Here is a 23,817-nt window from a genome sequence, read left to right as displayed (position 1 = left end):
TTTTTTTTTTTTTAAAGAAGAATATATTTGAATGATGATGAAAGGGATTCATTAAAGAGAGAAAAGTTGAAGTTGCTGGAGAGAAGGCAGTAACTGATAAAGGTCTAGGAGAAGATAGCAAAATGGGCATAATTGTTCTTTGATAGAGAGATGCTTTTTCTTTTTTAGCCAGAGGAAAGAAGAGAATGGATGCAATGTTAATAGTTTGAATGATAGTTGATTTCTCTCTGGTCTTTATCTTTGTAATCTTTGTCCAGTAAGATAAGGTCATTTGTGGAATGGAAGCTAGGAGGAAGAGTCATAGAACTCCATGAAAATACTTGTGTGGAAAAGGAAAGAGCATTCGTCAGAGAAGGATAGTAAATTTCCGGGAAACTTTGAGGGCCTAGTTGAAAGTGATTCATGAAACATGATTATGAGAAATTAGATAATGTATAAAGATATGATGAAGAAAGCAAAAATGGTATGGAATTATCTTTGCTTTCATGTTTTTTACTACCTTTTTTTTTCTTGGTCACACAGCACAGCACGTGGAATCTTAGTTCCCCAACTGGAATCAAACAACCCCCCCCACCTCCCCACTGGAAGCACAGAGCCCTAACCACTGGACTGCCAGGGAAGTCCCTTTACTATGTTATTTTAAACCTGAAGGCTATAGAAATCTCATGACTAACTTTGGGTGGAAGGTCCTTTTATGCAAAACACCATTTTGGGACCTGATGTTCTGTTATTGTTGGCTTTGATCTCCAGGTGTACAACTTCTGTTTGCCTACCTTGTAGGAACTGACCTCTTCAGACTCTCATGGGTAGAGAAATAATGCCAAATGAGGCCAAGAGGGATTTCTCTACCTATAAGGTTTTTTGCTTTAAGATAGTATATTTTAAAGTTACAGTTTAATAGCAGTTGTAATAAACTGGATTCTAAAATAATTGAAATCTTAGCTTAAGTCTCATTTTGACTTTTGGAGTGTAAATCATTTAATAATCTGGTAGCTGAATGGCTTCATTTTTCAGTAGGATAGTTCTAAGATACTAATTGAAAAAAAACCATTGTAACAGGTTCTGAACACTTGAAAGGGGCAAGTTAAAGGTCACATTTTACTCTTGAAACTATTTTTGAAGTTTTAAATTTTAAAAGGTTATAAAACTAATACATGTTTTTATTAAAAGGATTATAGGAGATGAATTTCTGGTTCATTGGGAGTGCACACTTTTTTTTGAACTGTGAGTACTGTAATTTTTTTTATTGTGATATATGCATAACAAAATTTATCATTTCAGTCATTTTAAATGTACAATTCAGTGGCCTTATTTACATTCACAGTGTTGTGCAACCATTACCATTGTCCATTTCCAGAACTTTTTCATCATCCTAAACAGAAGTTCCATACCCATTAAATGGTAATTCCCTATTCCCTCTTATGCCCAGCCCCTTGCAACCACCATTCTACTTTCTATCTCTGTCAGTTTGCCTTTTCTGCATACCTCATGTAAGTGACTGCTTCATCCATGGTAGCATGTGTCAGAATTTCATTCCTTTTTAAGGCTGAATTATATTTCTTTTATGTGTATACCACATTTTGTTTGTCCATTCATCTGTTGGTGAACACTTGGGTTGCTTCCACCTCTTGACTGTTGTGGATAACGGTGCTATGAACATGGTGTGTACAACTACCTGTTTGAGTTCCTGCTTTCATTGGCCATATATACATAAGAGTAAAATAGCCGGGTCATAGGGTAATTCTATGTTATACTCTTAGAGTGACCATCAAACTGTTTTCCACAGCAGCTGCACCATTCTACATTTTTACCAGCACTGCACAAGTATTCTAATTTCTCCATATTTTTGCCAACACTTTTTTTTTGTTTGTTTTTTTAAATTTTAATTTGTTGATAATAGCCATCCTGATGGGTGTGATGTTGTATCTCTTAGTTTTGATTTGCATTTCTCTAATGACTAATGATGTTTAGCATCTTTTCATGTGTTTATCGGCCATTTGTATATTTTCCTTGGAGAAAAACTTATTCAAATCCTTTTCCCATTTTTTGACTGAGTTGTTTGTCTTGGCATTCTTGTGGAAAATCTGTTACAAATGTGAGGTATAGGGACTTCCCTGGTGGTCCAGTGGTTAAGACTCTGCTTCCACTGCAGGGGGCATGGGTTTGACCCCTGGTCAGTGAACTACAATGCCGCATGAGGCATGATGCGGCCAGAAAAAAAAAAAAAAGTGAGGTATATTTCTGGACTCCCAGTTCTCTTTTCTTGATCTATAGGTTTGTAGTAAGTTTTGAAATTGGGAAGTGTGTGTCTTCCAGCTTTGTTCTTTTGCAAGGTTGTTTTGACTGTTGTGGATCCTTTGAATTTCCATGTGAATTTTAGTATCAACTTGTCACTTTCTGTGAAGAAGTCAGCTGGTATATTGATAGGGATTCTGTAGAAACTGTAGATCAATTAAGGGAGTATTTTCATCTTAATAAATTTTCCATTCTGTGAATAGGATTGTTTCCATTTATTTAGGTCTTTAATTACTTTCAGTAATGTTTCGTAGTTTTCAGAGTGTAAATTTTGCTGTTCTTCTGTTAAATTTTTTTCTAAGTATTTTATTCCTTTTGATGATATTGTAAATGGAATTGTTTTCTTAATTTCATTTTTGGTTTGTTTATAGCTACTGTACAGAAATACAATCCTTTTTTGTGTGTGTATCGATCTTGTATCATGCAACATTGTTGAACTCGTTTATTAGCTCTAACAGATTTTCAGTGGATTCTTCATGGTTTTCTATGTACAACATCATCATTTTACTTTTCCTTTCAAGCTCAGATATCTTTTATTTCTATTTCTTGCCTAATCGACTGACTAGAACCTCCATACAGTATTGAATAGAAGTGGTGAAAGGACATCCTTGTCTTGTTCTTGATCTTAGGGGAAAAGTATTCAGTCCCTCACCATTAAATATGATAGCTGTGTTTTCCTTGTAGATGCACTTTATTAGTTTGAGGAAATTCCCTTCTCTTTTTTTTTTTTTTTTTTTTTTTGCGGTACATGGGCCTCTCACTGTTGCGGCCTCTCCCGTTGTGGAGCACAGGTTCCGGACGCGCAGGCTCAGCGGCCATGGCTCACGGGCCCAGCCGCTCCGCGGCATGTGGGATCTTCCCAGACCGGGGCAGGAACCTGTGTCCCCTGCATCAGCAGGCGGACTCTCAACCACTGCGCCACCAGGGAAGCCCCCTTCTCTTTTATTCATAGTTTGTTGAGTGTTTTTGTCAAGAAGGGATGTCGCAACTTGTCAGATGCATTTTCTCCATCCGTTGAGATGGTCATTTGGTTTTTGTCCTATATTCTGTTGTTATGGTGTATTACTTTAATTGATTTTTGGATGTTAAGCCAATCCTGCATTCCTCACTTAGTCATGGTGTACAGTCCTTTGTAATATTGCTGGATTTGGTTTGTTAATATTTTGTTGAGGATTTTTATGTATATGTAATAAGCTTTTTATTGATCTGTAGGGTTTTTTCTTGTAATGTCTTTGTCTGGTTCTCATATCAGGGTACTATTGCCCTTACAAAATGAATTGGAAGGAGTTTCCTCCTTTTTCCATTGTTTGGGAAGAGTTTGTGAAGGATTAGTGTTAATTCTTCTTTAAACGTTCGTTAGAATTCAGCAATGAAGCCATGCAGTTCTGAGCTTTTATTTATAGGCAGTTTTTGGACTACTAATTCAGTCTCTTCACTTGTTATGGGTCTATTCAGGCTTCCTGTTACTTCTCTTTTTTTCCCCTAAATAAATTTATTATTTTTATTTATTTATGGCTGGATTGGGTCTTTGTTGCTGCGCGTGGGCTCTCTCTAGTTGCGGTGAGCAGGGGCTGCTCTTCGTTGCAGTGCGTGGGCTTCTCATTGTGGTGGCTTCTCTTGTTGGGAAGCATAGGCTGTAGGCGCACAGGCTTCGGTAGTTGTGGCACACGGGCTTAGTTGCTCCACAGCGTGTGGGATCTTCCTGGACCAGGGATCGAACCTGTGTCCCCTGCATTAGCAGGCGGATTCTTAACCACTGTGCCACCAGGGAAGTCCCCCCTTTATTCTTGTATAGTGGGTTTTATTTATTTATTTTTTATGTTAGCTGTTTGCTGTATTTGGTTACAAGTGAGGTGTTTACTTTTTTTTTTTTTTTAATATTTATTTATTTATTTATGGCTGTGTTGGGTCTTCGTTTCTGTGTGAGGGCTTTCTCCAGTTGTGGCAAGCGGGGGCCACTCTTCATCGCGGTGCGCGGGCCTCTCACTATTGCGGCCTCTCTTGTTGCAGAGCACAGGCTCCAGACGCGCAGGCTCAGTAGCTGTGGCTCACGGGCCCAGTTGCTCCGCGGCATGTGGGATCTTCCCAGACTGGGCTCGAACCCGTGTCCCCTGCATTGGCAGGCAGATTCTCAACCACTGCGCCACCAGGGAAGCCCTCTTGTATAGTGTTAAATACTCAACTACATTCAAATAGTTCTCTCATCTAATCCTTACCATCAGATTAGTATGAACAATTTATAATAGACGAAACTGAGGTTTAGGGAGATTATTTGCCTAAATCATATGTCTAGTATGTTATATAATCACAACTAAACATCAGGTATCCCTAATCGTCCCATTTATAAAATTATGGTGCCTCAGCTGTTTACAGCTCAATTGAAGTTTGGAAGTTACGTTACTTTGTTAAGGTATTTAAGAAGTTAATAAAGAGGTAATTGCTTGTATTGGTTTTTGGTTACTAGATGTTTTATGTTTGAGAGTTTTTATTAGCAAGGATACCACTCTACATCAAGATTATCCAATAGTCTTTGCTTATAACTAAACCACCTGAATCACTATGATTTGAAGAACTGTGTGTTAGGAAATAGAGGGTCATTTTGTGAATTAATACCTTAGCTTCTTTGATATTGATTATGGAGAAATAAGGGAAGACATCCCTTTTCCCCCCAAATATTCTTCCAATATATAGTTACTGCACATGTACCATATGCTCTGAGTTATTTTTGATGCTCTTCTGAGATTGGTATTCTCTTTTTTTCTTTGCTTTTTTGGCTTCACCGCACGGCTTGCAGTGTCTTTCCGGATCAGGGATTGAACCTGGGCCCCGGCAGTGAAAGTGCCGAGTGCTAGCCATTGGACTGCCAGGAAATTCCCTGAGATTGGTATTCTTAACCTCTCTCTCATTTCCTTCCATTTTCTCCCCGGGAGGTCCCAAGGATCTTCAGAGAAATATAAATGACTGAGACATAACCACTTTCAAATTTGTCCAGTTCCGCTATAAATGCAGTTTCACTTGGACAGAGCTGCTAGTAGTGGGTGGATAAGACTTAGAATACCTGTAATGGGTAGCAGAGGCTGCCTATCAAAGCCAGCCCTTTCCTTCCTTTACTACCTCAGCCCCATGTAGTCCATAGTATAATTCACTTTTAGTCTCTTCAGATACTAGGTAGCTGAGAAGTAAAGATACAGATAGCACATTATCTGTAGTATAGACATTTAAAGTTATTTATTTGGATTGATTTTAGTTAGACCACAGAAATAAAGAATGGAAAACTCCATAGAAGCTAAACAGATTCAGATCAAGGTGAAAGTCAAAAAGCCAGCCAGAGGGACTTCCCTCGTGGTCCAGTGCCTAAGACTCCATGCTCTCAATGCAGGGGGCCCGAGTTTGATCCGTGGTCAGGGAACTAGATCCCACATACCGCAACTGAACATCCCACGTGCTGCAACTAAGACCCAGGCATAGCCAAACAAATAAATTAAAAAAAAAAAAAAAGAGCCAGTCAGAAACAAATCAAGAGACTTGGAGAGAGCATTGACAAACCTTGAAAACCACAGTGTGAAGTTTGCATCTTAGATTGAGGAGAGTTTAGGCATGGCCTTCCCGTAGTTTGGGAGTGGTCCTGAAAGAGGAGGCAGACGACTTGAAGGAGGTGGTCAGTAGAATTAGGATGCAGTTTAGCATAAGATTTAGTCCTAACCTTATATTCCTCAGCTAAGATATAGGGCAGGTTGGGAAAGCGTAGTTATTACATAATCAAAAGATTATCACTTTAATAGAAAAATGGGCAAAAGATGTAAATAGGCAGTTCACAGGAGAAGAAATATGAATGGCTAAGTAGGACATGAAAAAGATGTGTGGTTTAACTATCGGAGAAATTGACTAGAAAGCAGTTGACTATGAGCTTTATAAGGTCAAAGACCATGAGTCATTCTCCGTGTTTTATCTCTGGCTCCTAAGACAGTACCTAGACATAGTAGACAGGCTCATGTATTTGTTGAATGAATGAAATAAACAACGTTGGAATAATTTTTTTTTTTTACTTCTTAGATTGGTGGCACAATTTAAAAAGACTCATAATGCCTGGGATTGAAAATGGCATGGTTAAAGGGCAGTTTCATACTCCATTGGGGCGCTGTCAGTTAACACATCTTTTCAAAAAGCAGTTTAGTGATATACGTTAAAATGGTATAGCATATATCCTTTGACTCAGCAATTTCACGTGGAGAAATTTATCTGAAACTGAAATAGTGTGCGGGTGCACATGTGCACACACACACACACAATCATTATAATGTTTATCATACTAAATTCTGGATACAACCTAACTATCAGGGGCTTTCTGGCTAAATGAATACTATGCAGTCAATCAAAGAATGAAAATTCATATGTATTGATATGGAACTATGTTCATTACTTATTAAATGAAATAAGAACTGTATGTGTAACAGTTTTCTACACGACTAATGTGTGACTCTTTGCAAAACTAAAGGGAAGTTTCACTTCCCTGAAACTATTGGTGACTTCTACTTTCTACTTTACGTTAATCATATTAGAGTTTTTGAGCAAAGAGCGAGTATTACTTGTGTAATTGGAAAAACAGACCCATCAAGGTTTATCTCTTTTGAAAAAGGAGGCCTCTACACTGTTGGTGGGAATGTAAATTGGTGTAGCCACTATGAAGAACAGTATGGAGGTTCCTTAAAAAAACTAAAAACAGAGTTACTACATGATCCAGCAATCCCACTCCTAGGCATATATCTGGAGAAAATTATAATTCAAAAAGATACATACACCCCAGTGTTCATAGCAGCACTATTTACAGTAGCCAGGACATGAAAGCAACCTGAGTGTCCATCACCAGATGAATGGATAAAGATGATGTGGTATATATACACAATGAAATATTACTCAGCCATCAGAAAGAATGAAATAATGCCATTTGCAGCAACATGGATGGACCTAGAGATTATCATACTAAGTAAAGTAAGTCATCAGAGAAAGACAAATATGATATTGCTTATATGTGGAATCTAAAAAAATGATACAAATGAACTTATTTACAAAACAGAAGTAGACTCGCAGACATAGAAACAAACTTATGGTTACCAGAGGGGAAGAGGGGGAGGGATAAATTAGGAGTTTGGGTTTAAAATATACACACTACTATATATAAAATAGGTAACCAGCAAGGACCCACTGTATAGCACAGGGAACTATACTCAGTATCTTGTAGTAACCCATAATGGAAAGGAATCTGAATATATACATATATATATGTGTATAACTGAATCCCTTTGCTGTATACCTGAAACTAACACAATGTTGTAAATAACTATATTTCAATAAAAATTGTTTTAGAAAGGTTTATCTCTGTTGGAAAATACAAAAGTGGAAGACTGTTCCTTATTAACATTTACAAGAACAGCCAAAATATTTACTAGGGACAAGAAAGAAGATTTACCTAAATAGAGAGACATCCTTCATATTATGTGTGAAAACTGGATATTCAGATTTCAGTTTTCTTGTGTTTAGCTTATGAGAATAGTAGTTGGCATATTTTGCTGTTAGTTGAGTTAGTTGTATCTCATTCTTTCTATATACTCAACACCTAACAATTCTACTTATGAGTTTACCCTAAAGAAAGAATGAGGTCATCAGTCATATGGCATACATTGTGTTGCATCTACTTTTCCTCACAAAACAGCATTTATGGAAATTCCTCCAAGGTAACTGGCAATGATCTACCTCATTTGTTTTAAAAAACAATGGTTTATTTAAGCATTTCTTTGTTCTTGGGCATTCAGTTATTTTAAATTGTTTTACCGCTGAAAACAGTGCTGCAGTAAACATCTTCATAGCTTATGGCTGTGCTTTTAATTCTGTGGAATATAGTCCCACGAGTGAGGTTACTGGGCTGAAGGATTTGTCTTTTCTCTGGCTGAGTTTGAAATGTCTTCACCGTTTTATAACTGTCATCTTAGAAAAGTACATGGTTTTTAACTGTTGTTATTAAATAAAACATTCATTTAAAAAATTTATTTAAAATTTTATTTACTTATTTAGGCTGGGCCGGGTCTTAGTTGTGGCATGCAGGATCTTTTAGTTGCAGCATGCTGACTCTTAGTTGTGGCATTTATGTGGGATCTAGTTCCCCGACCAGGGATTGAACCCTGACTCCCTGCATTGGGAGCGAGGAGTCTTACCCACTGGACCACCAGGGAAGTCCCAAAACATTTTATTATTGAATTGGTTTTGTTAACTATTAAAATCCCATATATCTTTGGGTTTATTTCTTCCCTCTGTTTTACTGATCAGTTTGTTCATTTCTGTGCACTACCATGCTATTTTGATAATGGTGATGGCTTATAGTAAGTTTTAATCTAGTGTGGCCAATTCTTCTTGTTCTCTCCCCAATGCTAAGTATTTAATGGATGCTTGTTGCATATTAAGTTAATAGTACACTTAATAATAAACATTAAATCTTGCTTTAGATAAATTTTGGATGCCCATTTACTTTAGGGAGCTGAGCTTGGCATGTGGATGTTGTCCCCTCCTAGCAGTGTAATAAATGTAATTTCTTTCTGAAATGTAATAAATTGTGACACAGAGGAGTTGAGGAGAATTGCATATCAGTGTGAATTTGGAGACAGGGGTGCACCTTAGTCCTGAGAGAAATACTTTAAGCCCTAGAGAAGAGACAGTTTGATGGTAAATCCCAAGGCTGAAAAATGTTGGAAAGCACCCATAGTGCTCTAATATGTAAATTTTATCACTCTTATCCTTCCATCTTTTATTTTGAAAAATCTCACACCTATAAGAAAAGTATAATATACATCTGTGTACCCTTCACCTAGATTGTTAACATTTTTACTGCGAACATTTAATTGCTGCTGCTGCTACTCTTCCCTCTCCTCTTCCTGACTCTTTCCCTCCCTCACCCTCTGTCTTTCCCTCCTTCCTTTATCCATCTCTCTCTCTCTGTCTCTCTGTCTCTCCCACCTTCCACACACATACTATTTATATACATGCTATCTATACATAATAAATATATATTCCAGCGGTCATTGAACCATTTGAGAGTTGGCAAACATGATGACATTTAGCCTGTGTGTTGTGTATGTCCTAAGTAAGAATCAAAGACTTTCTCCTGCATAAACAAATACAGTTATCACATTGCTATGATGATCTGAAATACCATTCATATTAAAATTTTCCCAAGTTTTCCGTTAATGACCTTCACAATCATTTTCTCCTCCTCAGATCCAGGGTCTGGGGTATGAAGGATCATGCATTGCATTTAGTTGTGTCCTCTTTCTTTCTTTCTTATTTATTTATTTATGGCTGCGTTGGGTCTTCATTGCTGCATGCAGGCTTTCTCTAGTTGTGGCGAGCGGGGGCTACTCTTCGTTGCAGTGTGTAGGCTTCTCATTGCGGTGGCTTCTCGTTGTGGAGCACGGGCTCTAGGTGCTCAGGCTTCAGTAGTTGTGGCATGTGGGCTCAGTAGTTGTGGCTTATAGGCTTAGTTGCTCTGCGGCATGTGGGATCTTCCTGGACCAAGGAATTGAACCCGTGTCCCTGCATTGGCAGGCGGATTCTTAACCACTGTGCCACCAGGGAAGTCCTGTTGTGTCATCTTGAATGTAGAATATAGACATAATCTCCAGTGCCTGCCCCTGTCTGTTTCTCTCTCCTTTTGTTCTCTGACATTGTTTGAAGAGTCCAGGCCAGTTTTGAAGAATGTTTCTCAGTTTAGGTTTGTCTGCTTACTTGTGATTAGATTCAGGTTAAATATTTTTAGCAGGTAGAAGAATACTGAGGTGGTGATATGTCTTTAGTGCATCACATTAGAAGGCCCATGATGTCAGTTTGCCCCATTATTGATATAAGTCTGATCACTTGATTATGGGTAGTGTTTACTTCTCTACTTCAAAGATTTTTTTCTTTATACTTGATATTCTGTGGGAGTGATACTGAATATTCCATTGCCTCCCAAATTTTTACCCAATGGTTTTAGCATCCATTGATGTTTTTTGCCTTAATTATTACTTTAGTGGCTGCAGAAAAGCGATTTTTTAATTCTTTCATTTCTCCTACATTTATTAGTTGGCATTCTTCTATGAAGAAGTACATTTGCTCCCTGACTTATTTGTCTTTTAATTTTATTCTTTGCTATTATTCTGCGGACTCAGGGATTTTTCTTTTGTTTTTAAGTATAGTTGATTTACAATATTGTGTTAGTTTCAGGTGTACAGCATAGTGATTCTGGCTTTTTTGAGGATTATATTCCATTATAGATTTTTACAAGATATTGGGTATAGTTCTCAGGGATTCTTTTTTTATTCAATTTGTTATATTCTGTTGCTTGTTTATTATGATGCTCATGTTTTAAAATTTGACCAGTGAGAGCCCCTTCAAGCTGGATCTTGTGTCCTTTTGATATGTCTCCATCTGTTTTTGAGCATTTTCTTACTGTTACAACAAGATACTTTAGGTTCACTTTTTACCTTCCTTGCTATAACTCTGGAATTCACTATTTCCCCAAGAAGTCCTATTTCATTTTAGCAGGGAATGATATTAGAAAACAAAATTTGGTTGCTGAGGGTGCTTCTTGCTACCATATTGTCACTGCTTCTAGACTCTTCAGTGGATGGAGCTAGAGATACCATGTGTGTGTGTGTGTGTATATATGTATATGTGTGTATATATACTTAGATATAATTTATTTTATTTTTAATATAAGCATGAGTTCATAGTACTACTTCCTAATCCCCAAAGGTTCTTTTTCTCCTTATTCCACTCTATATTTGTATCTGTTTCCTCATAGTAAGGTCCCTGGTTCCCTAAAAGTTTCAGGATGTTTACATTTACTTATTTGTTCAGTCTTGTAGCAATAAAATTGCTACACCATTATCTTTACCAGCAACCAACTAACTAAAGTTGCAGATATTTCTTTGCATTTCTTTTTGTCCCTAGGATTTCATTTAAAACTTTTGAATTTTACTGAATTGGGAAGAAATAGAAAATATGAACAGACGAATTACCAGTAATGAAGTTGTATCAATAATTTTAAAAGTCCCGGGCTTCCCTGGTGGTGCAGTGGTTGAGAGTCCGACTGCCAATGCAGGGGACACAGGTTCGTGCCCCGGTCCGGGAGGATCCCACATGCCATGGAGCGGCTGGGCCTGTGAGCCATGGCCGCTGAGCCTGTGCGTCCGGAACCTGTGCTCCTCAACGGGAGAGACCACAACAGTGCAAGGCCCGCGTACCGCAAAAAAAAAAAAAAAATTAAAAAGTCCCAACAAACAAAAGTATAGGACCAGATGGCTTCACAGGAGGATCCTACCAAACATTTAGAGAAGAGTTAACACCTATCATTCTCAAACTGTTCAAAAAGATTGCAAAGGAAGGAGTATTTCCAAACTCATTCTTTGAGGCCAGCATTACCGTGATACAGACACAGACAACACAAAAAAAGAAAATTACAGACCAGTATCACTGATGAATGTAGATACAAAAATCTTCAACAGAATGTTAGCAAACTGAATTCAATAATACATTAAAAGAATAATACACCATGATCAAGTGGGATTTATGTCAGAGGTTCAAGGGGGTGGTTCCACATCTGAAAATCAGTGTTATACTCATTAACAAATTGAAGAATAAAAATTATATGATCATTTCAATAGATGCAGAAAAAGCCTCAGACAGAATTCAGTGTCCATTTATGATAAAAAGCTCTCCGCAAAGTGGGTTTAGAGGGAACATACCTCAACATAATAAAGGCTGTATATGATAAGCCTGCAGCTAACAACATAATGGTGAAAAGCTGAAAGCATTTCCTCTAAGATCAGGAACAAGATAAGGATGTCTACTTTTGCCATTTTTATTCACCATAGTATTGGAAGTTCTAGCCACAGCAAACAGGTAAGAAAAAGAAATGAATCCAAATTGGAAAAGAAGAAGTAAAAACTGTCACTGTTTGCAGGTGACATGATACTATAAATAGAAAATTCTAAAGACATCACCGAAAAACTACTAGAGCTCATCAGTGAATTTGGTAAAGGTGCAGGATAAAAAATTATTATACAGAAATCTGTTGCATTTCTATACACTAACAATGAACTATGAAAATAATCCTATTTACAATTGCATCAAAAAGAATAAAATACCTAGGAGTAAACCTAACTAAGGAAGTAAAGGATCTGTATTTGGAAAACTATAAGACACTGATGAAAGAAATTGAAGATGATACAAATAGATGGAAAGAGATAACATGTTCATGAATTAAAAGAATTAATGTTATTAAAATGACCATACCACCCAAGGCAATGTACAGATTCAGTGCAATCTCTATCAAAATACAAGTGGCGGGCTTCCCTGGTGGCGCAGTGGTTGAGAGTCCGCCTGCCGATGCAGGGGACACGGGTTCGTGCCCCGGTCCGGGAGGATCCCACATGCCGCGGAGCGGCTGGGCCCGTGAGCCATGGCCGCTGAGCCTGCGCGTCTGGAGCCTGTGCTCCGCGGCGGGAGAGGCCACATTGGTGAGAGGCCCGCGTACCGCAAAAAAAAAAAAAAAAAAAAAATACAAGTGGCACTTTTCACAGAACTAGAACAAATAATTTTAAAATTTGTATGGAAATAGAAAAGACCTTGAATGGCCAAAACAGTCTTGAGAAAGAAGAACAAAGCTATACGTATCATGTCCCCCGATTTCAAACCATATCACAAATCTACAGCTATCAAAACAGTATGGTACTGGCACAAAAACAGACACATAGATCAGTGGAACAGAACAGAGAGCTCAGAAATGAACTCATGCGTACATGAGCAATTAAACTATGACAAAGGAGACAAGAATATACAATGACGGAAATACAGCCTCTTCAGTAAATGGTGTTGGGAAAACTGGACAGCTATATGCAAAAGAGTCAAACTGGACTACTCTCTAACACCATCTACAAAAATAAATTCAAAATGAATTAAAGACTTAAATGTAAGACCTGAAACCATAAACCTCCTAGAAGAAAACATAGTATGCTCTTTGACATTGGTCTCAGTAATATTTTTTGATATATTCCCTCAGGCAAGGGAAACAAAAGCAAAAATAAACAAATGGGATTGTGTCAAACTAGAAAGCTTTTGCACAGTGAAGGAAATGATCAACAAAATGAAAAGGCCGCCTACTGAGTGGGAGAAGATATTTCCAAATGCTCTGTCAGATAAGTGGTTAATATCCAAAATGTAAAAGAACTCATACAGCTCAACATAAAAAACACAAACAGCCCAATTGAAAAGTGGCCAGAGGATCTGTAGACATTTTTCCAAGGAAAACATTATAGATGGCCAAGAGGCACAGGAGAGATACTCAGCATGGTTAATCATCAGGGAAATGCACATCAAAACCACAATGAGGGGGCTTCCCTGGTGGCGCAGTGGTTGAGAGTCCGCCTGCTGATGCAGGGGACACGGGTTCGTGCCCTGGTCTGGGAAGATCCCACATGCCGCAGAGCGGCTAGGCCCGTGAGCCATGGCCACTGAGCCTGCACATCCAGAGCCTGTGCTCCGCAACGGGAGAGGCCACAACAGTGAGAGGCCCACGTATCGCGAAAAAAAAAGAAAAAAAAAAACAAAAACAAAAAACCACAATGAGATGTCACCTCACACACAATAGCCATTATCAAAAGAAAACAAAAAGTGTTGGGGAGGATGTAGAGGAAAGAGAACCCTTGTGCACTGTTGGTGGCAATGTAAATTGGTGCAGCCACTAAGGAAAACAATATGGAGATTCCTCAAAAAATTAAAAATAGAACTGCCATATGATCCAGCAATTCCACTCCTGGGTATTTACCTGAAGAAAACAAAAACACTTGAGATATGTGCACCCTTATGTTCATTGCAGCATTATTTACAATAGCCAAGATATGGAAGCAACTGAAGTTCCCATTAGTAGATGAATGGATAAAGAAGATGTGATCTATAAATATTTATAATGGAAAATTACTCAGCCATAACAAAGAATGAAATTTGCAACAATATGGATGGACCTAGAAGGTATTATGCTAAGTGAAATAAATTAGAGAAAGACAAACACTGTATGATTTCACTTATATGTGGAATCTTAAAAAACAAACAAAGCAGAAACAGAGTTTTAGATACAGAGAGCAAACAGGTGGTTGCCAGAGGGAAGGGATTGGGGGGAAGGAAGGAAACAGGTGAGGGAGATTAAGAGGTACAAACTCCAGCTGCAAAGTAAATGAGTCAAGGGTTTGAAATATACAGTGTGGAGAATATGGTCATAACTATGTAATATCTTTGTATGGTGACATATCTTAGCTAGATTCATTGTGGTGATCAGTTTCAAATGTTATAGAAATATCAAATCACTATGTTGTGTAACAGGAACTAACATAGTGTTGGAGGTCAATTATACTTCAAAAACAAACTCAGAAAAAGAGATCTGACTTGTGGTTACCAGAGATGGGGGGGTTGGGGTCAGGGTCCGGGTAATCGGATGAAGGCAGTCAAAAGGTACACACTTCCAGTTATAAATAAGTACTAGGGAGGTACTGTACAACATGATTAATAAAATTAACAGTGCTGTATGTTTTATATGAAAGTTGAGAGTAAATCATTAGTTATCACAAGAAAAATAATTTTTTTCTATTTCTTTAATTCTGTATCTATATGAGATGATGGATGTTCACTAAACTTACTGTTATGATCACTTCATGATATATATCAAATCATTATACTGTACACCTTAAACTTGTACAGTGCTGTATATTAATTATACCTCAGTAAAACTGGAAGAAAAAATTTGTCATTAATATATCAACTTAAAATAAGTACCGGATGGGTACTTAAACAATGTACCTTAAGTAATTAAAAATCTTAGATGGAGAATCTCCTTCCTACCTGCTAATTTTCTTTAAAAAATTTTTTTATCTAGTAGTCACATATTGTTGTGATACACCAATTTGTTATTTTTTACTGAATCCTGTTTCAGTACAGTTGCAGATGTCCTGAGGAATATTGTTTTGCCTCTACAAACAGAGATATATTTCAAATTGAGTCATACTTAAATTTCATAAAAATTTTAGGGCAGCTCAAGTGGAATTACTGGAATTACTGCTTTGGGGAAAACTTTATTTTAGGCAGAGATACTGATGTTGAAAGACACAGGAGAAAAAAATAGAACTGACATATTAGATGTGAAAATAAGTCAAATCAGAAAAAAATTAGAGAATAAGAGCTACAACTAGAATATTAGTTCTTATAAGCTTATATAGTTCTATGTAAGTTATTGTTCTATAAGCTTATAGTTCTATAAGCTTATAGAACTTAATATTAGTTCTTATAATCATTTAATTTCATTATGAGCTTCTTGGCAGCCTTGTTTAAAAGAGGAAGTATTCAGTATGATGACTTATTGTTTAAGAAAAGGTTTTTTATTATTGAATTATAGGAGGAATTTTGTTGTGGGAATCATCCGTTTTTGAAGTAAATGTTCACGTGTTTCTTGCATGATTATTTTAGTGCTGTAGAATACATAAAATTAAATCATAGTTTAAATAAGGCATTTCTGTTGTTTTCTGATCTTTCAAGAATTAAATTTAGGGAAACATAAGGAAATCAGTCGTTAACATAGACCTAACAGATACAGATAAGTTTGTATGTTGCAGCACCATAGCCCTAGAGGTCTATTTGAAACCTGACTGTTGGTGATATATAGTTATTAGTTGGTTCAAGTGTGCTGGAGGATAATAAATGTTCTTTGTTTTTATTTTTGAGTACCAAAGTGTAGATGTTTTATGGTATTTATTAAAGAAAGAATCAAATACTTTTTGTGGTTCTGATGGGAGACCAAAGCAAGCACACACTATTTCCATAACCTCAAAATAGTTTATATTCTTTTATAAATTTATTAGAAAATTGTGCATATAAGAAAGAACTTGAATACCCATTTGGACACTTAGAACATTTTTTTAAACACTAAATTGCTTATTTGCATGATATTAAACTGTGCAAATCAGGATGTTTTATCTTTGAATGTTTATTTATACTTATAAAAGTCCTCAAGAATATATTGGTTTTGCTGTCCATTCTCATTTTATGATTATAGTTTCCCCCAGTCTTGATTGACTTTAATTTTCTGATTTGATTTGATTTATGAATCATAAGGCTGGAAATACTCCACAGTATAACCTGTTTTTTCTCTTTGGCCTCCAACAGGACTTTCAAAACAAAACAAAACATAACCAGCACAGATGATTAAATCTATCTCCTGGGAAGAGTGTGTTGACAACATTTTTCATTATCTATTTAACCAAAATTCCCGCTGCTATAAATAAGCTATTTTCCTTGGTTTGTTCTTAGTGACAACAGTATGACAACATACTGTCATGATTATAGAAATGACACCCTCATTTACCCTTTCTCCCAAAAGACTTTTTCTTTTTCCATACGATTTCGACTACTGTTACTAACCCAAGTTAATTTTAGATTCTATTGCTGAAAGCCTCAGTTTTGCCATTTATTGAGGTGCTAATTGAAATATTAATGTATTTAGAGCAGAAATGTCGTTTTTTAGGGAATCTAGAGCAACAGCAAAGCTGAGGTCAAACTGCCATAAGGATGGACACCAAGGAAGCTGTGTTTGGGACAAAAAGAAATCAAGATAAGGTAGATGCAAAGTAGAGAAAAGCACTGGACCCTGGGGGGAGAGGGTGGTAGGTGGGAATGGGTTGTATGCCTCTAATGGCAAAGAATAGCTAGATTTCTGAAGAGGAAACCACAGAAGGCTTATAGGAAATATTAAGAATTATGGGTTTAAGTACTACTTTCCCTCTGAATATAGAAGTTTTAGTTGACTTTTAGCTAGCAGAACATTTAAAAATTCATAAGGTTAAGTATTTCAGTGGGGTGGATCCTAATATTCTGGGCTAATGTTTCCTGTCTGGATAGTTGTGGAAGACACTGTTGGTTTAGTTGATAAAACTGTTGCCAAAACCCAACTTCAGTACTAATGCCTGTTATTACTTGAAAGTTGAAAGGGAATCTCCGATTGAAGCGTTAAAGTGACAAAATGAGTACAGAACATTTAATTTTTCCTTTTCTTCTTGTGATGTAAAGGTTGTGTTTCTCTTCATAGCAACATGAACCGTGAAGACCGGAATGTGCTGCGTATGAAAGAACGGGAAAGGCGGAATCAAGAAATTCAGCAGGGGGACGACGCCTTCCCACCTAGCTCTCCTCTCTTTGCTGAGCCATACAAAGTTGTAAGTTGTCTGTTGAATGTTCTTTCCCCTGTAACATAGCATTTTTTGCTTTTAAAATTTTTAAACTTGAGTTTTTATATTAGAAAGAGTTATTATGTTACACCTTTTAACAGTTTTTCCTTTTCTCATAATAGAATATACTTTTTTGATGTAAACTGTTCATTGCAGTATAACATACTATAGAAAAGTACACAAAGTAAGTGTTACAAATGAAAGAATTTTCACCACATGAGCATCCTCACATAATTAGTACCCAAATCAAGAACTACAGCATCACTAGTACCCTAATGTCATCCTCACAACCCCCCACCCCTACCCCCATTGCTACCCTATACTCTTGAAATATGGTCTGGAGTAGCTCAAACATTCATATCTGTATTACTGGCTCTACCACTAACCCTGAGCAGGCATTTCACCTTTCTGAGCCTTGAATTAAATTAAAAGTTTGTGAATCACTATGCATTGTCTGCTGTTTCCTTGGCTGTTTGGGTATAACATCAAAGACAAATATTTCATAGATTCTTTTGTTTCTCCCTATTTCTTGCCATTTGCTTACTTAGTTTACTAAGTTTCAGTGATTATTAGTAAGTTTGAATAAATGTGTCTTCAGCATCAATCTGATTCTTTTTTTGTTATTATATACTAAATTCTGATTTTCTATATGTTTAATGCTTAATTAACAATATCAAATTTAGATTAAAGCATGTTATCAAACGTGTTCAATAAATTGAACTAATTGCTTTTTTTTTTTTTTTTTTTTTAACTATCATGGTACTTGATTTGGGATTACATAAAACGCTGAATCTGATGACTGTTGTAGCTGTAGTGGCCACAAATGTCTCTCTAATGTTTGATTTGGCTTTGGATTTCATTGGAAGTATTATTATAATTTAAAGGCTTGTACTCTGTATAATAGTTGTAATACTATGTATTGCAGCACTAGTGACCATTGTTGGCTTTATAGTATGAGATTGAGAGTGTGTTAGACTTTTTTCTGATGAAATATGAATGTAACGACATATCCTGTGTTTACCCTTATAACATTTGGTGTTTGTAGAAACCATTTGGGAGCTCTATAAAAGCCATTTATTCAGAGCTTATAAGGATTGTCCAGTGAAGGCCAGTTATACTGACATCATTTATGAGTGTAACACAAAACTTTGGGATAAAAGACATTTTGAAAAAAAACAGGAGTTTGGTCCAGATTCTTTGAATCATACTACAATTTATTTTGTAGTTACATTGTAATGAATTGGATTTGATGTCTGATCTTGATGTTGTCAATAAATTGCTGTAGATTTACCTCTCAGACTGATTTTCAAATAATCTAAAGTCATTACTGATTCCTGCCAACCTCAAAATAAATAGTGGTGGTTCAGGCTTTTCTGTTTGTTTCAAAGTCTTGATTTCCCTTTTAATGTAATCAGTCAACTTTTTTTCTTTCATGTATTTGAATACAAAAGAGTCCTAAAGCTTGTAGACATCTTAGACCTTACTATTCAAGAATAATTCTTGAAACTTAAAGTATGTATTATTGACTTCAAAAGTTGGAGCATTTGATGGTCAGAATTAATAGTCAAGATTTAAAACTTTATTACTGGATTTTCCATGCTTAATTTGTTGTTGATTTTTATTAACTTCTTGAGTTACAGTAACAGAAGGAATTCTAAAAAGTCATTTGCGTATAACTTGTTTAACTAAGTTTTTATTTCTGCCTCTAATTATAAGGAATATGATGTTTTCCTAGACTGCCAAAATGTGCATATTGGCTAGTCTGTGACTTGGAACTTAATTACATAAAGGCATAATTTTCCTGCTTTTCAAAAGATTTTACTACTGTTCCAATATATTTATTGGTGAATTTGGATTTTTAAAAAATCTCCTGTAGTCTATTGTGTATATTTCTCAGTGTCCTCTAGGATATTTGTGTTTTAACATGAAGGTTTTTCACTTTCAGTTCATTTTTTTATCATAAAAAATGTATATATTTGGAGTTTGTTTTGAGATTTTTAACCTTAAGATATGAGATGAGACTTCCTTTTGAAAAGTTCCATTCCATTTGAAGTTTGTGAAGTTAGTTTAGAAGCATCTTTTATTTCTAGTTTTGCTAATTTTATAATTTTATTTTACAATTTTTTTTGTAGACTAGCAAAGAAGATAAGCTGTCAAGTCGTATTCAGAGTATGCTTGGAAACTACGATGAAATGAAGGATTTCATAGGAGACAGATCTATACCAAAGCTTGTTGCAATTCCCAAGCCTACAGTACCACCGACAGCAGATGAAAAATCTAACCCAAATTTCTTTGAACAGAGACATGGGAGCTCTCATCAGAGTAGCAAATGGACTCCAGTAGGACCTGCACCCAGCACTTCTCAGTCTCAGAAACGGTCCTCAGGCTTACAGAGTGGACACAGTAGCCAGCGGGCCAGTGCAGGTGCCAGCAGTGGCGCTAATAGCAGTGGCCAGAGGCATGACCGTGACTCATACAGCAGTGGTGGGAGCAGTAGCCGGAAAAAAGGCCAGCATGGATCAGAACACTCCAAATCACGCTCTTCCAGCCCTGGAAAACCCCAGGCTGTTTCTTCATTAAGCTCCAGTCATTCCAGGTCTCATGGGAATGATCACCATAGCAAGGAACATCAACGTTCCAAATCACCTCGGGACCCTGATGCAAACTGGGATTCTCCTTCCCGAGTATCTTTTTCAAGTGGGCAGCACTCAAATCAGTCTTTCCCGCCTTCATTGATGTCAAAGTCCAGTTCAATGTTACAGAAACCCACTGCCTATGTGCGGCCTATGGATGGACAGGAATCCATGGAACCAAAACTGTCCTCTGAACACTACAGCAGCCAATCTCATGGCAACAGTATGACTGAACTAAAGCCCAGCAGCAAAGCTCATCTCACCAAGCTGAAAATACCTTCCCAACCATTGGATGTAAGTCACACATTTAGAGCTTTTTAACATTGTAACTATATGAAGCAATTCACCCTGAAATTATGTTTGAACTTGAACTGTCTCTTTGTCTTAATAGTAAGGAATGTAAAAGTTTAAGGAAAGACTTGTGATTGACTCCCAAGTGAATCTGTAGAGCTCTTAGCTACCCCTCTTGAGCAGTAGAGAAAATGTCATTCATTGTTCTCAAATATTAAAATGACAAGTCAGTTACAGAATTAAAACATGGTCTGTCAATACCTTAGGTTTCCTCGTTTTGATTTTATGGAATAATACATCTTGTGTTCTTTTGTTTTAAAAAAAATTACTTCTCTTCTCATTGTGATACTCATCAATGAGATGTGGGCATGGTTCGTTGCAGTGAATGTTGGAACTTTTTTGGGTACATGAAGATGGTAATGTTTTATGTTTTGGAGGCCATGATCCTTTTCTCTGGTTACACTTAAAGGTTTGAGGCAGCTGCTCCAGGCATAGTGGTGGTTTGAAATTTACAGTAGTTATAACTATGTACCAAAACATGCTATTCAGAATAACCAAAGAAGTGAGCATTCGTTGTGAAACAGCTGAATTTTTATCTTTTAGTCTAGTTTTTGCAATAAAAAATATTTTAAGTAATATCAGTAGCTGAAAATCATAGCTTAAAACGGTGGGGGAAGGGATCAGGAATAGGTAAAATGCTGTCTTAAGGACATTTTAAAATCTTTTTTGTGGCCTTGGGAAACTCATTGTTTGTAGCATTTGTCATCTAATTACTCCTCTCAAGAGAACAGTAAAGTGGTAACTTGTTCTTTCTTCAAACAATATAACATGATCCTTAGAGTTAGACTTCACTGTAGCTCTCCAGTTCCTGTTTGTACTTCAGAATAAAATTAACTTTCGAGATTTAAGAAATACTATGTAAAATGTCCAGCATGTTCCAGACAACTAATCTTTCAATAATATTGGTTTTATTCTGTTTGTTATTTATGTGAAATGATGATCTCAGTACCATGGTATATGTTGTATATAAACCAGCTTTTAAATTTTTGACAAATTGTTCACCTGAAAAAAGTACAGTTTAAAAATTATTTCTAATCCAAGTGTAAGAGAGATAAGATACCTTTTTTGGCTGCGTTGGGTCTTTGTTGCTGTGAGGGCTACTCTTCATTGCAGTTCATGGGCTTCTCATCGTGGTGGCTTCTCTTGTTTTGGAGCGTGGGCTCTAGGCGTGTAGCCTCAGTAGTTGTGGCACATGGGCTCTAGAGCGCAGGCTCAATAGTTGTGGCGCAGGGGCTTAGTTGCTCGGTGGTATGTGGGGTCTTCCCGGACCAGGGCTCGAACCCATGTCCCCTGCATTGGCAGGCAGACTCTTAACCACTGCGCCACCAGGAAAGTCCTTAAATTTTTTTTTAAGGAATCTTATCTTGGGACTTTCCTTCCCAAGAGCCCTGGTCTTGGGAAGATCCCACATGACGCGGAGCAGCTAAGCCCGTGCGCCACAACTACTGAGCCCGCCTGCCCCAACTACTGAAGCCTGCGTGCCTCAAGCCCGTGCTCTGCAACAAGAGAAGCCACGACAATGAGAAGCCTGCGCACCTCAACGAAGAGCAGCCCCCACTCGCCGCAACTAGAGAAAGCCTGCGCGCAGCAACGAAGACCCAACGCAGCCAAAGATAAATTAATTAATTAAAAAATTTTTTTAAAATATAAAGTTCTTCCAGTCATGTACAGCTTGGTGATTAAAATTTTTTTAGTGCTTGAAAATTTGTATTTAAGGAAATTAGTCCAAAGATTCTAATTAGTGTTCTGACTTAGAGTAGTGGGATACTAAATATGCCTTTAATTTAAATCTGATTTCTAATAATTTTAAAGATGTGCAACAAATAATGAAAATCTAATAAGAAATGACTCCATATCTAACGTGTGTTTCTTTTCCTCTTTCTTTAGGCATCTGCTTCTGGTGATGTGAGCTGTGTGGATGAAATTCTTAAAGTAAGTTTTTTAAAAAATAGTTTTAGTCTCTTTAATTATGATGCTTTGCTACCCTCTTACCCTCCTTCCCTTTGTATTTCACAAAGTATCTGAAACTGCAGCAGATTGCTTACATGTATAACCTGATTATGGCCATCAAAAATAATTGACTCTGTTCTACTTATATTCATACTTAAGTTCTAAATCACTTGGTTTGTTTACTATTTGCCCTCAAAAAGCTGGGGTTTTTTGGTTTGTTTTTTTGTTTTGTAAGTAAAAACAAACTCTAGTCTTAACAGCTTGCTTTGAAAAGAGGAAGAAACCAAATATAAACTTCTCAGGTTTATCGGTTAATAATTTGAAGTACTAAAAATCTCAGTAGTTATCAGTCAAACCATTGTGTTGAAAATAGCTTGCTTTGTAGTTCATCTGTATATACTGGTCAAATCCTACGATGAAAGATCTTCTCTGAATACTACACATTTTGAGTGTTTAATGGAATATGTTTAAACTTGACACATGACCAAAGAGTACATTCTTCTGTTGGGAAAAGAAAACGTTGTCCTTTGGAAGAAGAGAAAGTCCAGTGAACTGAGTGACAGTGACTGCTTTTGGCTCAATAGACAAAAAGCATTAGTTACATATTAATTGTATTTTTTGTGTACACTCTTGAATTTTTGTGTCTGTACTTGTATTTCACTATGGATACTTTTGAAAGACTACTTGCATTGGCTGCTTCCACTTTATTTTCTCCTTCCTTCCTTTAGCTTGCTAAAATCTCTTTTACTTCTACCATTCTGCTGAACTTGTTTCTCCAAGGTCATTATCTTCCATGTCATCAGAGGCTTCATTTGAGTTCTTTCTGCTGTTTTGAAGAATTTTTATTTTTTTCTTCAGAAAACATCATTCTTTCTTCCTTGACTGTTGTGCTTCACTGTTCTTATTTTCCGCACACCTTTCTTGTCTCACATTCTCTGCCCTTTGGGAACACTTGTGTCTTCTCTTATCTCTTAAATATGGTGCATTGTCTAGCCTCTCCTCTTTTCTTTCTCGTCTTTGATGTGATTTTCCTCCATCCTTTGGGATTTATCTGTTAGACAGCTATTCAGTCTTTCCTGCTTTGGCCTCCTTTGGGTTTTGGTTTGTGTCTCTTAATTGCTTCTTAGCTGGGTCTCCATTTGGATTTCTCCCTGCTTCTTCAGACTCAACATGTCTAAAGCCATATTTATCAGAGTTAACTTCTGTTAGTAATATCTCCATTCTCCCTTGCTTATAAGTGTAGAATCCTAGTTATTTTCCACTTCTTTCTCTCATGTTCTATTTAATCACAA

General features: G+C 36.8%; 1 protein-coding gene across 1 annotated transcript in view; it reads left to right on the top strand.

The window, feature by feature from the left end:
* AFF4 (ALF transcription elongation factor 4) overlaps window positions 1-23,817 on the top strand; it is an 87,632-nt gene that overhangs the window by 12,535 nt on the left and 51,280 nt on the right. Inside the window, exons 2-5 of the mRNA XM_065873257.1 lie at window positions 16,892-16,983; window positions 17,453-17,579; window positions 19,724-20,518; window positions 22,463-22,507. Coding sequence (XP_065729329.1) covers window positions 17,457-17,579; window positions 19,724-20,518; window positions 22,463-22,507 — 963 coding nt within the window. The 5' untranslated portion in view covers window positions 16,892-16,983; window positions 17,453-17,456. The remainder of the gene's footprint in view (window positions 1-16,891; window positions 16,984-17,452; window positions 17,580-19,723; window positions 20,519-22,462; window positions 22,508-23,817) is intronic.

This window comes from Phocoena phocoena, chromosome 3 (genome assembly GCF_963924675.1).
Source record: "Phocoena phocoena chromosome 3, mPhoPho1.1, whole genome shotgun sequence".
NCBI lineage: Eukaryota > Metazoa > Chordata > Mammalia > Artiodactyla > Phocoenidae > Phocoena > Phocoena phocoena.
This window is presented reverse-complemented; position numbering and strand designations above follow the sequence as displayed.